Source organism: Polyodon spathula, chromosome 10, assembly GCF_017654505.1.
Source record: "Polyodon spathula isolate WHYD16114869_AA chromosome 10, ASM1765450v1, whole genome shotgun sequence".
In the NCBI taxonomy this organism is placed as follows: Eukaryota; Metazoa; Chordata; class Actinopteri; order Acipenseriformes; family Polyodontidae; genus Polyodon; species Polyodon spathula.
Genome location: NC_054543.1, coordinates 35,666,179 through 35,680,615, shown reverse-complemented (window position 1 = coordinate 35,680,615; position 14,437 = coordinate 35,666,179). Strand labels below are relative to the sequence as shown.

The window sequence follows — 14,437 nt, the reverse complement described above, 5'->3', positions numbered from 1 at the left end:
TTGTGCCAGCTAGACAGTCTAAAAACATGGCTTGCAAACAGATATGTCCTTCAGAGCAGTGCACATCATGTTTTAAAAATAAAATACAGGTTTGCTAAAACATGTGTTTCTTTGAACACTGCACAGTTTAGACCTGTGTAGCAAATGGAAGTGCAGGTAAGATTTATAAAACTGCTACAATCACTTTAACCAGCCAAGGACATAGTAACACATTATGAGCACTGGTATGCAATGAGTATTGTGAAATCAGCAGGGTTGTTGTGATGCAGCTGACTGTGAAATGCAGCATTTAAAGAGGTCCCTAAGGTGTTTTTAAAGGTTCTCTATTCTGTTCACACACTGATGATAAGACAGCTGCTCGCTGAAATAATATTGCTTAAAATAAATGGTGCACACACAAAAACCCAATGAGACATTCTGAAAGAGCAGTTTCCAGGGGTTAGGGATAAGCTTGACAAGAAATAATGAACGAAATTAGAGATTGGAAGAGGCACAGATAGCACCACAGCTTAACTGTGGGCACTGAAGAAAAAAATCCAGGTTGTGTATCTTTACCAGTCCTCTCTTGACAGCATTGGCTTTCCATTTCAAGGTGTTGTGGATATGTAAGGCGAAAGCGTTTTTAATTGAGCCAGGTTACACAAATTAGTCAAGAGGCACAAACTCAAAACATGTAGACTGTTAACCTTTTTCTTAATGCATACAATGCATTTACTCACTTTGAATGGACAGCAAGGTTCTTATTTATCTAGAATGAATATTCAGCACACTGCTTGACTATTGAGGTTGAACTCTACCCTGGAGGGATCACACCTTGGGCTACGAGAGGGTCATTCAGCCTTGATGCCCATCCAATCCTTTGGCAATTAGTAGCAACTGTGATGTTGAATTTATAGTGTGGTCTGCTTTCCATAATCAACTGGGTTTCATACATCAAATCCTGGCTATTAATTAACTTCCAATACAGTCTTAACAGGAGTTCCTCTGAGCATTCCTTTTTCTGTATACAGGTTATCAACGGCAAAATAAAAAAAATATATATTTCTTGAAGGGTTACCTTAGCGATTCTAATTTGATACTTTTGTTGCTGTGTGTTCAGATTCACCAAAAATCTCTGAAAAGTGCCTTTTAGTTGACAGTGAAAAAACCTTAAAGGCTTTAAAAAAGAAAAAAAAAAAAAAAAAAAAAAAAAAATATATATATATATATATATATATATATATATATATATATATATATATATATATATTCATTCTATATCAGCATTCCAGCAGAGACATGAACACTCAGCAAGATATGAGTGGCTATCTAGAGGGCTTTGAAGAGGTGACGTCTGACAGCTGTAACATTGCATTCGTATTCTGCACAGCACACAGAACCAGGGAAACTAGATTGCAAGGATTTCCTTCCTCACACAGATAGAAACAAGACCCCCTATGGAGTTCTGGTGAATCAAACCACAGCCACTGCTTGAAATCGGGCATGCAGGTTTCTTAACAGAAAACCAAATTGCCAACAAAGTCATTTACACCACATTGAAAAAAAAGTCAAAGTGCCACAAAATACCTTAGAGTAATTTTAAAGTGGCATTTATTTAGCCACAGCCAGCCTTTAGCTGTCAGTTCTTTAAAACGGAATAGGAACATAACTGACTTATAGTTTATTTAGCACCCGATCTACCTTTACAGATAAAAAAAGAAAGAAAAAAAATCAAGTAGAGAATTGTTTATTATTATTATTATTATTATTATTGATAATGTTGCTATTGTTATTTTGTCATATGGGCAGCAGGCATCAGCAGATTGTGGATTTTAAGCATGAAAGGACTCACACTTCACAACCTATTACACATTCTATAGTAAGGCATATAGCCCTGTTCGGTTCTGATGGTCAGTCAGGTATTAAAAACTCTTTCTCCTGATTCAAAAGCACAGGCACTGTAACACAACATCAAAATGGATACACATCACACCTAATTAATATCTACTGTATACTCCACCTACCTTTATGTTTTACATTAATCTTTATGGTAAAAAGGGTGCAGTTTTGTTATATTCCCTTCACCCCTTATCCACATGTCCAGAACAACAAAATATGTCACACATGAACGAGAGTTTGAATTAGTTACAGAGGCGTTAAAGAGAACGGTGTGTAGTATAAGAAAGATATTCAGCTAAAAGGCAGTGGTTCTGTACTAGCACACAGTCAGATACTGTATAATGGCAGATGAGGTACAGTGATTTCCCTTTTGTTGTCTCACTGTGGCAGTATTCTCCCCTCTATTGCAGGTCACAATGTAAAGGCTGTGGGGATTACCTCATAGAGTGGAGCACAGATTCCATCAATCCACTCTAGCTGGAGGCCTGGCAGTTCATCTTTCCTGTTCCGATCAAAAATGGCCTGCAACACAAACACAATTTCATGCTTTACTGCCCTTCTATATTTTAAATATGCCTCCCTAGAGATTGAAAACAATGTCACTGCTGATATTCACAGTACAGCATCACATGATGCAGTTTATCTAGCTAGGGAATACATTACTGTTGCTGTTGCTTACTGTTCAGAAGAAATTAGGTGTATTTTATTCATCCCCTGTTAAACCAAAAAATGCCATCATTATGTATCTGAATTTTGATGGTATTCATATTTTTTTTCACAATTTTCCCTGATGGCATATTTAATGCAGCTGGAATCACAGTAAACTCCAATTGAGAAAAGTTACTTATTTAAGAGTCATATAACTTCTACATTTCCAGCTGTTCTGCATTTTAAAAAGGGCTTCATCACCATTGTATCATCCACTGTGTTAAAACATGGAGAACCACTGTGTAACCAAAAATAATTTTAACATGTGATGAACGTCTGGATCAACCATATAAATGCCACTGGTCTACATGGCATGGACAAAATGGATTTTAATATTAACTTTACAATGTAAACAATGTGTAAACAGTCCAGTGGTTACAACTTGTTGTTTAGTTACAATTCTTAAAAGCTTCACTATGCTGAAAATATATTAATTGCCAACAATACAATTTTTTATTTTTCGACCACATTCTGACTGTTTACTATATGCCCCAGAAGTAAAAGTACTTAATACTTACTTATAGAATTACTTATAGAACTGCTACATATGTTTTATGCTACTGACACCTCACTACCTCATTACTATATTAAATGTTTTTTTGTTTTGTTCTGACATTTACAGTTAACCTAAATCCTTTTGTAAAAAAACTCACTTCCTGACTCAGTGGATAAGGTGGTAGGTCAATGTAAAATTAATTAAGAGAAAATAATATATGATGGATTTTATACACTTATTAAAAAATAAAAAAAACAAACAGTAAATATGGTGAAGTTAAAGGTTTTTGTATGGTTTACCGATGGAGTGAGTTTCAGTTCTGATCTTTCTCTGTCTCCTTGTTCGAAGAATTCACTGGTTACAAGCTCAGCCACCTGAAACACGTTCATACAGAAATAAAAGAAAAGCGTATCATTTGGGTTGCTCCCTTTGCAACTACGGCAAGTGCAGCCCAATGTATCCCATAATAATCACAGAGATATAGTGAACGCAAGGTGAAGCTAGAGCAACAATGTGCACAATACAGTACTGTACAGAAGCAGCAGGTGTTCACACTTCAGTTTATTTGAATTTCTAGGCAAGTTGCCAGTGTACACCAATTTAATGGGACGAAGACAGATTTCAGGATTCTAGTAGTTTAGTTTAGAAGACTTTGCCTGCTTTTTGGATTTAGTGAATATCCAGTCTGCTGAATCCTTGGACCCAAGCATAAAATGAGCTGCTAGTCAGATCAGCGAGAGCACTTCATTTACTTGCCTTCCTTGATATCTCCCAAGGTTTTGTCACGGCTCCCAGGTCACAGGCAGTCATCAGCATAGACCTGGAGAAAGGCACAGCATCTCACTAGCAAACAGTGTCTGCTATTCTTTATAATTCAAACTAACTAACTAAAAAGTACACTAGTGGTCTCTGAGGACATACCAGGAATATTACAATCTGAGGATCTCAAAATTATGGGAAAAAAGCATCCAGGTGCTGTTACCACAGTAACACAAATATAAAGGGGCTACTTAATAAATTACAATGTCCCATAGCTAGGAATGAACAGGTTAGGGTGTTTTAAAGGGTGTGTAGTTTGTAGTTTATCACCAAAAAAAAAAAAAAATTGTAGTAAACTTTGAACTGGAAAAAGAATTTGGTAAATATGGCCATACGTGTACCTGATGACATTAAAATAATGGGAAGGTGATACACAGGAGGTACTGGTGCACTTCACTAATACAGGACTCAGGATTTACCTCAACATTTCTCGATGATTCTTAAAGTTCCAGTTATATTCTCCTTTATCAACCAGTTCAAAAAATTCACTTCTCTTCCTGAAAAAAGCAATACATTATAATGAAAATGGACAGCACTATAATGAGAATTGAGTGTGCATGTAAAGTATCAGTAAAGTATCCAGAGCTGCCGAGCAACAACTCATGCCCTTGGCTACATTATGGGCTAGATTTAAGTTTTTGCTCCACTGCAAAACAATAATGTTCTAGAACTAGCAAGATACAGATTGGGCTCTTTATTCATATATTAAACATGAACATTTTGTAGTTTCCCATTTAAATCAAAACAGTGTAATCTTTACACAGGAGAGTCAGTGTACTGGAGTCATTTTTCACGCACTTTGCAGTCACACTTCTAGGGAATGGCATTTTCAATTGCCCACAGCTTCCACAAGAGGGCACTAGAAACCAACATTTTGTAAATCCATCTCAGTTACATATGTGAGCAGGAGGATGAGGGGAAATGCAGTTCTGTGAGGGGTACACGGAAAGCCATCTTGAGGCAGGGAATGCAATTTAAAAGTTTAAAAAAGTGGTCAAAATGTAAATAAATAAATAAAACAATACACACACCTTACGTAAACACAAATTAGCCACAACTGCTGTGTTATCTGTATTTTAAAACTGTTCACAACACATTGATTTTACCTTGAAAAAGGTTCAAATAAATATCAAATAAATAAATAACCCGCACATACTCAAAGTAGAGGGTAAGATCAGTTGCCAGTATTGACTGTTTCAGAAGCTGCATAAGGTCACTATACTCCCTGGAGGATAGGTTGGCAAAAATGTTGTGGCCCTGTAAAGAGACAAAACGACACTGACGCATTTTAAAAACAGTACACAGAATTACAATGCAAAAAGCAGAATAGGACATGTTGCAAGAGATGGAATTTCAAAGCAAAATTTAGAAAAAATAATAGAGCACTGGAACTAAAAGGAAAAGCTAATCACATGTTTGCATAGTTATGTAGTTAACATAACTTCATTAAGCAAAACAGAACATTAAAATAAAGTTGAAATAAAAAAAAGACTATTTAGCACTAACAAACTTAACATTGCTGGAGGTAAGCAGTTCAGCTAAAGATATATGATTCCAATCTTCTTTCCCTTCATCACACAATGCTACCAGTTCTGACCTTTCTCATGCTGCATCTCAATGACTGACGTGTTTATTTTGAAATATTAATACTGTACACAATAATGTGTAATTGTGTCATAACATTTTTTTTTTAAATAAATAAATACAGTGAAGGCTGCAGAAAGAAGTTGTGCCTTCCTAGTTTTCCTGTCCAATTCCTTTAAGAAAAGTTTTGAAAACTGTCCTGTATGCTGTACGTCATTATATAAAAATATTATATATACAGTGGCTTGCAAAAGTATTCAGATGCCTGACCAATTCTCCCATATTACCGAATTACAAATGGTACATTGAAATTTCGTTCTGTTTGCTATTTTATTTTAAAACACTGAAACTCAGAATCAATTATTGTAAGGTGACATTGGTTTTATGTTGGGAAATATTTTTAAGAAAAATAAAAAACTGAAATATCTTGCTTGCATAAGTATTCAACCCCTGTGCTGTGGAAGCTCCCAGTTTGCACCGATGAAAGAAATTGCCCTAACGAGGACACAATTACCTTACCATTGGCCTCCACCTGTGAACATTTAAAGTTGCTGTCACATTTTCTGGATACAAACCCCACTGTTGAAGGATCATTGGTAAGGCTGTGAATGTGAAGGAAAATGAAGACCAAAGAGCATTCTACAGAAGTTAGAGATAAAGTAATACAAGTGCATAGATTAGGGAAAGGGTACAAAATAATATCCAAGTGTTTGGATATCCCAGTGAGCACAGTTGGATCAATAATCAGGAAGTGGAAGCTGCATCACACCACCCAGGCACTGCCAAGAAAAGGCCGTCCCTCAAAACTCAGCACTCAAACAAGAAGGAGACTTGTGAGAGAAGCCACAGAGAGGCCAACAATCACTTTGAAGGAGCTAGAGAGTTCAGTGGCTGGGAGTGGAGTAATGGTGCACCAGTCAACCATATCAAGAGCTCTGTATAACACTGGCCTGTATGGGAGGGTTACAAGAAAGAAGCCGTTACTCAAAAAGTACCATCTGAAAGCATGTCTGGAGTTTGCCAGAAAGCATGAGAGTGACCCAGCTGCGATGTGGGAAAAGGTTTTGTGGTCAGATGAGACCAAGATAGAGCTTTTTGGCTAAAACTCAAAGTGCTATGTGTGGCGCAAACCTAACACTGCCCACTGTGGGGATGCTTCTCATCAGCAGGGACTGGGCATCTTGTTACAATTGAAGGAAGAATGGATGGAGCAAAATACAGGAAAATACTGCAAGAGAACCTGCTTCAGTCCGCTAAAAAACTGAAGCTTGGGAGGAAATTCACCTTTCAGCAGGACAATGATCCCAAGGATAAGGCCAAAACAACATTGGAGTGGCTCAAGAACAAAAAGGTGAATGTCCTACAGTGGCCCAGTCAAAGTCCTGATCTCAATCTGTGGCACTATTTGAAAATTGTGGTCCACAAGCGTCGTCCAACCAACCTGAACAATCTGGATCAAATCTGCCAAGAAGAATGGGCCAAAATCACTCCGACACTGTGTGCAAAGCTGGTACATACTTAACCCAAAAGATTTAAAGCTGTTATTGCAGCGAAAATATTAATGTGTGGAGGTTGAATACTTATGCAAGCAAGATATTTCAGTTTTTTATTTTTCTTAAAAATATTTCCCAACATAAAACCAATGTCACCTTACAATAATTCATTTTGAGTTTAAGTGTTTTAAAAAAAAAATATCGAACAGAATGAAATTTCAATGTACCATTTGTAATTCAGTAATATGAGAGAATTGGTCAGAGGTCTGAATACTTTTGCAAGGCACTGTATATATATATATATATATATATATATATATATATATATATATATACTTATATATATTATATAGATATATTTATATATAATGATATATATAATATGTAGACGGACAATTTTTTGCTGTAAAAAAAGAAAGATATGAAAAAGAGGTACAATGATCATTATGTGTCTGTTGTGACCACAGTGTCTTGCACTGGAAGTGTTGTATTTGCTCACTGCTGCAGGCTGTGTTTCTGGGGTGTGTGCTGCTGGGAGAGGCAGCAGTTACCTGCAGCTGTGCTGGAGAGTGCTCTTTGGGATCAGTCCATGAAGAGCCTGTTCCTGGAGCCTGGGGTGATTATATATATAAAAGGCTGAGTTACCCCTCTATATGTGTAGAGAGAGTGACTCTCTATATTTGTTCATTTTCTGTTGTAGCCTATACACAGCCTTAAAAGGTTTATTAGGATTAAGGAAACCATAAAAACAAAAGGCTCTCCAGGCTCATGTTTACATCCAGTTTAAAATATTAATTGTGCCAAACCCAGCAAAGAGCTTTGCCTTGTCTCTGGATTTCCTGCGGACTGGAGTGTGAAAATCATCAAGGACTGTTTCTCCTCACCACTCCATAGCGGCCCATACTGGCCAGGTGTCCACAAAGCTTAACTGGATACCCACAGAGCTAGCACTGGCCTTCAATTCTCCTGAGCTGTTGTGTGGAGATGCTGCGGTGAGGGAACATAATTGTACATTTTAAATCTTGTAGAAAAACACAATAATATGAGACCTGCTTAAATATCAGCGGTTGAGAGAAAACGAGAAGCTCAACACAAAGAAGTGACTTTGTTTATAACAAGTGTTTTAGTTTAAACTTGATTCACTGGGTAGCCCCAGCTATTTGAAAGAGTTAAACTCCTCTGGTTTAATACATTACAGTTGGGAGCCCTAAAAATCCCAGCACCTCAGTAATGTCCATATAATGCTGAGAAAGCTCTTTGAGGTTGGTTGGTCAGCACTTTTTACAGCATACAAGGAGGTGTGGGGTGAGTAAAATGACATGGCTAAAATGCAAAACATGTTGTACAAATGTAGTCCACATGTAATTTTTTCATTATTGCTTTTAATTTTTCTGGTAGCATAAGCGTTATATAAATAATATATATATATATATATATATATATATATATATATATATATATATATATATATTATATATATATATTAATTATTATTACAAATTATTACAAAGCTTTACAACTCTCAATCTAATTATCTCATAACTGGTCCTAAATCCCATGCTAAAGTAATATGCCTTCACACTACTGTACAAGTAGAGCAAAACGTCTAGAATAACAGCATTTCTTTTTGCTTTTTTTTAACCAAATCCTTATTATAAAAAGGTTTGAAGGTATAAATGCATGTCCACTAGGTGGTAGTAAATCAATATTAATCCTATATTAACAAGTACCTGTTTCTATAGCAGCTGGCTCATTCTAGGCTTTTTTTTACATGTGAACTGTCGCTTGATACTTATTAGACAATTGGTGGACATTTGAGCAAATTGAAATTCGAGCCTTCTAGAACCGGTAGAGGGATTTAATAGTATTAGAAGGGATACCAATAATTTAACTAATGGCAGTGCAGATAATGCGAGTTCATTCTATAGAATACCTACACTATCTGAAATTCCACTTAAACAACCACAGCCTAGTAATCCCAATGACTGACATACCAGAGGCAATGTTTTGTGTCTAGCACTGTTCGTAAGTGGAAGCACTACTGTAAATGAAAGCATTTACAGTGTTGCTAACCTAAAGCATGACTGTAATATGATCTATGCACGAATCCCTTCTTGACTGTAATTATCCCACACACATCTAATTTAAACCACTCACCCAGGGAATTATATTTTCTGCACATACAAATCACAGTACAGATGTGATCTGCTTATGCAAATGTGACTTTGATATTAAAGTTTATTTAATTTAACCTTCACTGGGGTATAGCAAATGTATCACAAAGGGAATCCAATAAAATCCAGAAACTGAAATGAACTGAACTTGGAAACCCCTTTCAAAATGTGTTAGAATCAAAAGCTGCTCTGATGATCCAGCTTTTATCATTGATACATTGCAGTCCACACCTCAGTAAGCACCATTTTCCTCAACAGCTAACTAGGAAAAAAACCTCTTGAGCGATGTTGTGCTTTACTGCTGATTTCAGTTTTTATATTTAGAAAAACTTTTTTTTGCAACTAAGGGGTTTTAAACAGATTATACATATATTACAATGCAGTTTTCTATGGAACACTGCGGACCAGAACTCTGTGAGATCAAAGCAGACACCTTCAGGGCTGGCCAATAGCTCTAGGATGTAGAGAGACAACTGGCTTGGTCCTGGGATCGAAGGACACCCAGTGACCTTTAGTTCGCCTGCACTGAGGGGGTTTCTGCCGTGAACATAATTGGATATTCTAAATTTGGAAGAAAGGCGGCAGTAAAATAAGTGGGCACACTAAAAAAAAGTGTGATGATATCCAACATCTTTCCAATGGATCTCCTTGTATAGTAATGTAAGAATATCTGCAAAAACCACTGATTGAATTCAGTAGTGACATTACAAAGGAACAGGGGAGTGCAGTCCTGGGATACGTGTTTCAGTGAAAATGGGACTTATGAGCTGAAAGCAAATTACTTTGAAAGTACATAATTTGACTTCACTTTCTCTGTCCAGCTAAAAATACTCAGAACAGATCAAAGTTATTTGTATTACGAACATTTTTTAAACAGGCTTAAGAGTACATCAAAATAATTGACTGATTTTACTGTAAAAATGATTTTTATAGTATATAGTTATCATTTTGTATACATGAATTGGAAGAGAAGTCACATTTCCAACAGGGTCTTGAATTTCATAATCATTAATTTACTGCCAGATTACACACTACTCTAATTTTACAAGTTAAGTATAGTACTTGATCTCCACACATATAACTTCAGCAGATTAAAAATGAATAGCCAATTCAGTATTTACTAAGTAATGAGAAAAATAAAGCTTTCTGAAAGTTTTCATAATTGTTGTATGCGGTGTGGATTGTGGTCTCGGAGCGGTATGTTACATACTGATGCTCTAGTTGGAAGGAAAACACTGTTTCCATAGCAACCACTCTACCATAACAAGCCAGCCAAATTCAGGTGGTACTTCACTGCAGTGGTTTAGAAATGAATAACATCATAAACTTAAAAATCGCAAACTGTTTCATCTCAAAAAGGAAAATAAAGATATAGACAAGTACGTTTTATGGCTTTGTTTTCTCAACTTTTTTTACACCGTCCACGATAATCTGAAACTTAGAATCTATCAATGTTTCAGAAAAGAATACCATGTAGGTTTCCCCAGTGACTCATTCCTTGTAAGGCAGGGTGAGTCATACAATCATGCCAAGTTTTGCATTGGCCTATGGGTTGTGGAGGAAACTGGCTGGAGTTTGTTAACTTCACCATGCTAAAGCGACTCCACTGGTCAGGTGAGTCATGAGTCCAGGCAGATACCTTCCAGGCTGGGCCCTTGACTCCAAGGGTCCGTAGGCCGCTCCCTTGCTTCAGATCGGCAGGTGAAAAGGGCTGCTTCACTTGATAACAGGAACTGCGGTTGCTTATTTATCTTCAGTCAGCCTGATTGGGACATAGTGGTGATGCGCTATTCGAATGGGATATTTAAAAATTGGGAAATTGATCAAATATTGATTTTAGTTTATTTTTTTAAGTGACGTGATGAAAAACAATCATAAACAAAATAGTTTATAAAAATCTAAGCGGTGCTTCGTTTTTAGCAGCAGGTTTCGCTTTATATCATACAAGCAATGGAAGACGGCATTTACACCTGTCTGAAAAAGCAAAAAAAAATGAACACAAAAAACATGCACAGTACCTCACTTTGAAGAATCATGACGGCATGATTAAAATGGTGATGCTCCAGAGTAGCTGACGTACCGTACAACTGAGACAAAGCTGAACCTGACCTAGAAGAGGGAGGCAGGAAATCCAGTTTAACAGCAAACAACTAACTGACCTGGTTTTCACACTTTCTGTGACATTTCTCTGTATCACTAGGCAGATTACATGTTAGGTAAAGTACTCAATTATTCAGCAAATTGGTCATCCTTTACATTGTTTATACTTTGACTAATTTTAAATGTTTATACTTTAACTAATTTGTTCATTAATAAACAGAGGGACAGATGCATTCACAAAACGTGCCATTAGCATGATTCTATTCAGAAAACCTTACCCAATAAAATTACCAAACCATTAAGAAAATATTCATCCAACTGGCCTGCACATACTGTAGACTCAAGGTGTTTCTTCTTTTTTTTGCAAGTGGTGTTTTTTTTTTTCAGTTAAAAAATCATGCTAATAACGACTTGGAGCTTAGAGAATATACAAATAAACAGCTCAATAAAGTGATTGTACAACACAACTAGAAGGTTCTTGTTGGAACTAACTGATATCAATGCTTACAGAAGTTTAAAAAAGAGACCAACAGCAGTTATTATGTATGAAACGTACTTTGCTTGAAATGCATTATTTGTTCCCCGGTGGTCCAGGTCATGGCACAAGCAGCCTACAATCAGTGCTAACATTTCAACCTCTGTAAGAGTCTGCTGAAAACCTGCCGTCTGAGAATTAAAGTATAAACACATATCACAATGACAATACTTTTTTTTTTCACAAATAAACAAATAATTATTACAGAAGTGTTAACAAATATTTTGTAATCTCTGATGATTAACATGCCCTTGGATTGTAAAGCTATACAAAATCGTTTTGAACAGTTGTTGGAAAGTGGTTCTGTATGTATCTACAATGGATCCTCCAGGAATTCCAAAATAAAAGTGAGTGTTTTTGGATTTGTTATTGTAAAAAAACAGTTTTAGAATGCCCCCTTGAGGCAGCCATGAAATGCATAATCTAATATTGTCTTGTACCAATACCTCAGAAAAGCAATAACATAACAGGTCCATCTGTTTTGGCTACAGAAAATGTTCTATACATTTAGAATGCAAAAGATATAAAGGCTAAATGTCAAGCTCATATTGAAACATGTCAGAATTGTTTATGTTAGCAGACAAAGTAAGAAAACTGATGAGGAAAAAGCTGCTCTTTGACTCCTGATACAGGTATTTGGCGGATATTCCAACATTACATCATCAACAAACCATCCCCTTCATCATCAGTCGTTCAAACAAAAAATAAAACAATCCATTGAGGAAGAAAAAAAACATCAAAGCCAAAAGATTCTGTATGCTTTTCTGTCCTTATATTTCAAATCCTCACAGGGCGAGTTCAAGGCAGTTAAACATTTTTCACAATGTGCTACCACTGGCATTTCGGCCTTTAGAGCATAAAACTCATGATGAGAAATAAAATAAAACAGTAAACTATGTAGCTGTCTGTCAGAAAAGACCTTTCTAAATAGCTTCAGATCCTGTTGAGCTAGAAGATGGAGAATAAAAGTAACACAGAATCTGACCTTCCCCAAGTGAGGAGTTTTCCTTATAAAAGTTACTGCCTTCAGACAACAAACACAAACACTTTGATGCTTGTTTTTTTAAAGGAACAATGAAGCGATGAGGAGGGGATTGTTAGAGAAATTAATGGTATTAAAACCATTAATGTTACTACAGTGATCTCTGAAACCTTAGATCATCCTTCCAGGTGGCAACAAATGAGAAAAGCAGCATAGTCGGGTGTGTGGTACTTACTGTTAACATTGAAAACATGCACTGACAAACATTGAACGCATGCCGCCAGTTGTGGTACAACACCATTCGGTAATTCTTCCTGACTGTCAACAACCACCTACACAGCGTCTGGAATGGGAAACAAAGGCAGATTGCATTCTAGTTATAGATATTGGCATAATGCCTTCAGGGTGGTAGTTTATGTTGGCAGGGTCCAAGTTTACCTCGTAATCGATTTTGAATTTCTGCACCATGCCCAGCTCCATAAACATGCGGAGGGCAGCAGTGATCATGGCGTCGACATCCAGAGAAAAGTCATCAAAAGATAATTTATCGATGCCAAGTTCACAAACGAGTGGGATGTTTGCTGCCTGAGAGAGAGATAGAGAGAATTCTCAGCATCGAAATAATTCAAAGATAAGGTTTCGCTTGGACTGTTTCATCTAGTTTTCTGAAAGAAAATGCCAAACGACTGACTTTAGCATTCACACTCTCCCTGGGAGATCAAAGCTCCAATCCCAGTAGGCTTGTGTGAAATCACTTTGTAAAGCATCTTGTTATAGTTTACCCACTGTTTACATATACCGGATTCTATCGAAGTGTGTGGTGTGGCAGGTCTTTACTCAGGCAGGGGTGAAATTACAGGCATTTTTGCAGAGTGAGTATATTTAACATTAGGTAGGTAGATTATGTTTACAATTAGGCATGCACACAGTCATGCTAAAGAATCAAGAAGTGCAGTTAACATATTTATTGACTGGAAATATTCAAAGTTGCTGCATTATATCCACTGTTTTTGTCATTTCAAATATTTTCACACAAAAAAACCCCCATTAAACTTTAAAGCTACAGTGTGCATGAAAAAACACATATGTAAGTAAAAAAACCCCGCTAGAATAAAAGTCGCTACATTTAGAAAATATGTAAACACATGACATTTTAGAGTTCTACCATTGAGAAACATTTGACAAAGGGCCTCATTAGTTATTCGTCTATTCTCATTTTTGGAATAACTACAGTACTCTATGAATGCTCATGGAGTATCCTTTGTTTATACAACAAGCATTGCGAGATCTAGGAGCACCCAACTTTTTAACTTTGGGTGGTCCTGAGTGAATTTTTCCTGATTTTTTCTCATTTTGTATTTATCCAAATCCAATAACAGAATGACTGTGTAACACAAATCACACTATTTCCTATATTACCACACCTTGCTAAGCAGATACTCAGTTTAAGGTTTAAACAAACATACTTTGTTTTCTATAATTATCCTTGCTATATAAACATTCAGAGAGTGCTGTGGGTATTTCACTGAGGACAGTCATTCGGGGGCTATCCTAATTTGTGGAATAACAAAACACTCAATGAAGGTTCATAGTGTATCCTCAATTTATCCTACTGAGGACTAACCCCACTGAAAGTCTGTAAGCCTCATCACTTGTCATATTCAACTC

At 36.5% G+C, this 14,437-nt stretch overlaps 1 protein-coding gene across 1 annotated transcript in view; it reads right to left on the bottom strand.

Moving 5' to 3' along the window:
* LOC121322226 (dual 3',5'-cyclic-AMP and -GMP phosphodiesterase 11A-like) overlaps positions 1 to 14,437 on the bottom strand; it is a 73,623-nt gene that overhangs the window by 3,925 nt on the left and 55,261 nt on the right. Inside the window, exons 11-19 of the mRNA XM_041261881.1 lie at positions 13,208 to 13,354; positions 13,005 to 13,112; positions 11,809 to 11,918; positions 11,171 to 11,261; positions 5,058 to 5,158; positions 4,321 to 4,398; positions 3,839 to 3,902; positions 3,382 to 3,456; positions 2,317 to 2,400 (exon numbers count right to left, since the gene is read on the bottom strand). Coding sequence (XP_041117815.1) covers positions 2,317 to 2,400; positions 3,382 to 3,456; positions 3,839 to 3,902; positions 4,321 to 4,398; positions 5,058 to 5,158; positions 11,171 to 11,261; positions 11,809 to 11,918; positions 13,005 to 13,112; positions 13,208 to 13,354 — 858 coding nt within the window. The remainder of the gene's footprint in view (positions 1 to 2,316; positions 2,401 to 3,381; positions 3,457 to 3,838; positions 3,903 to 4,320; positions 4,399 to 5,057; positions 5,159 to 11,170; positions 11,262 to 11,808; positions 11,919 to 13,004; positions 13,113 to 13,207; positions 13,355 to 14,437) is intronic.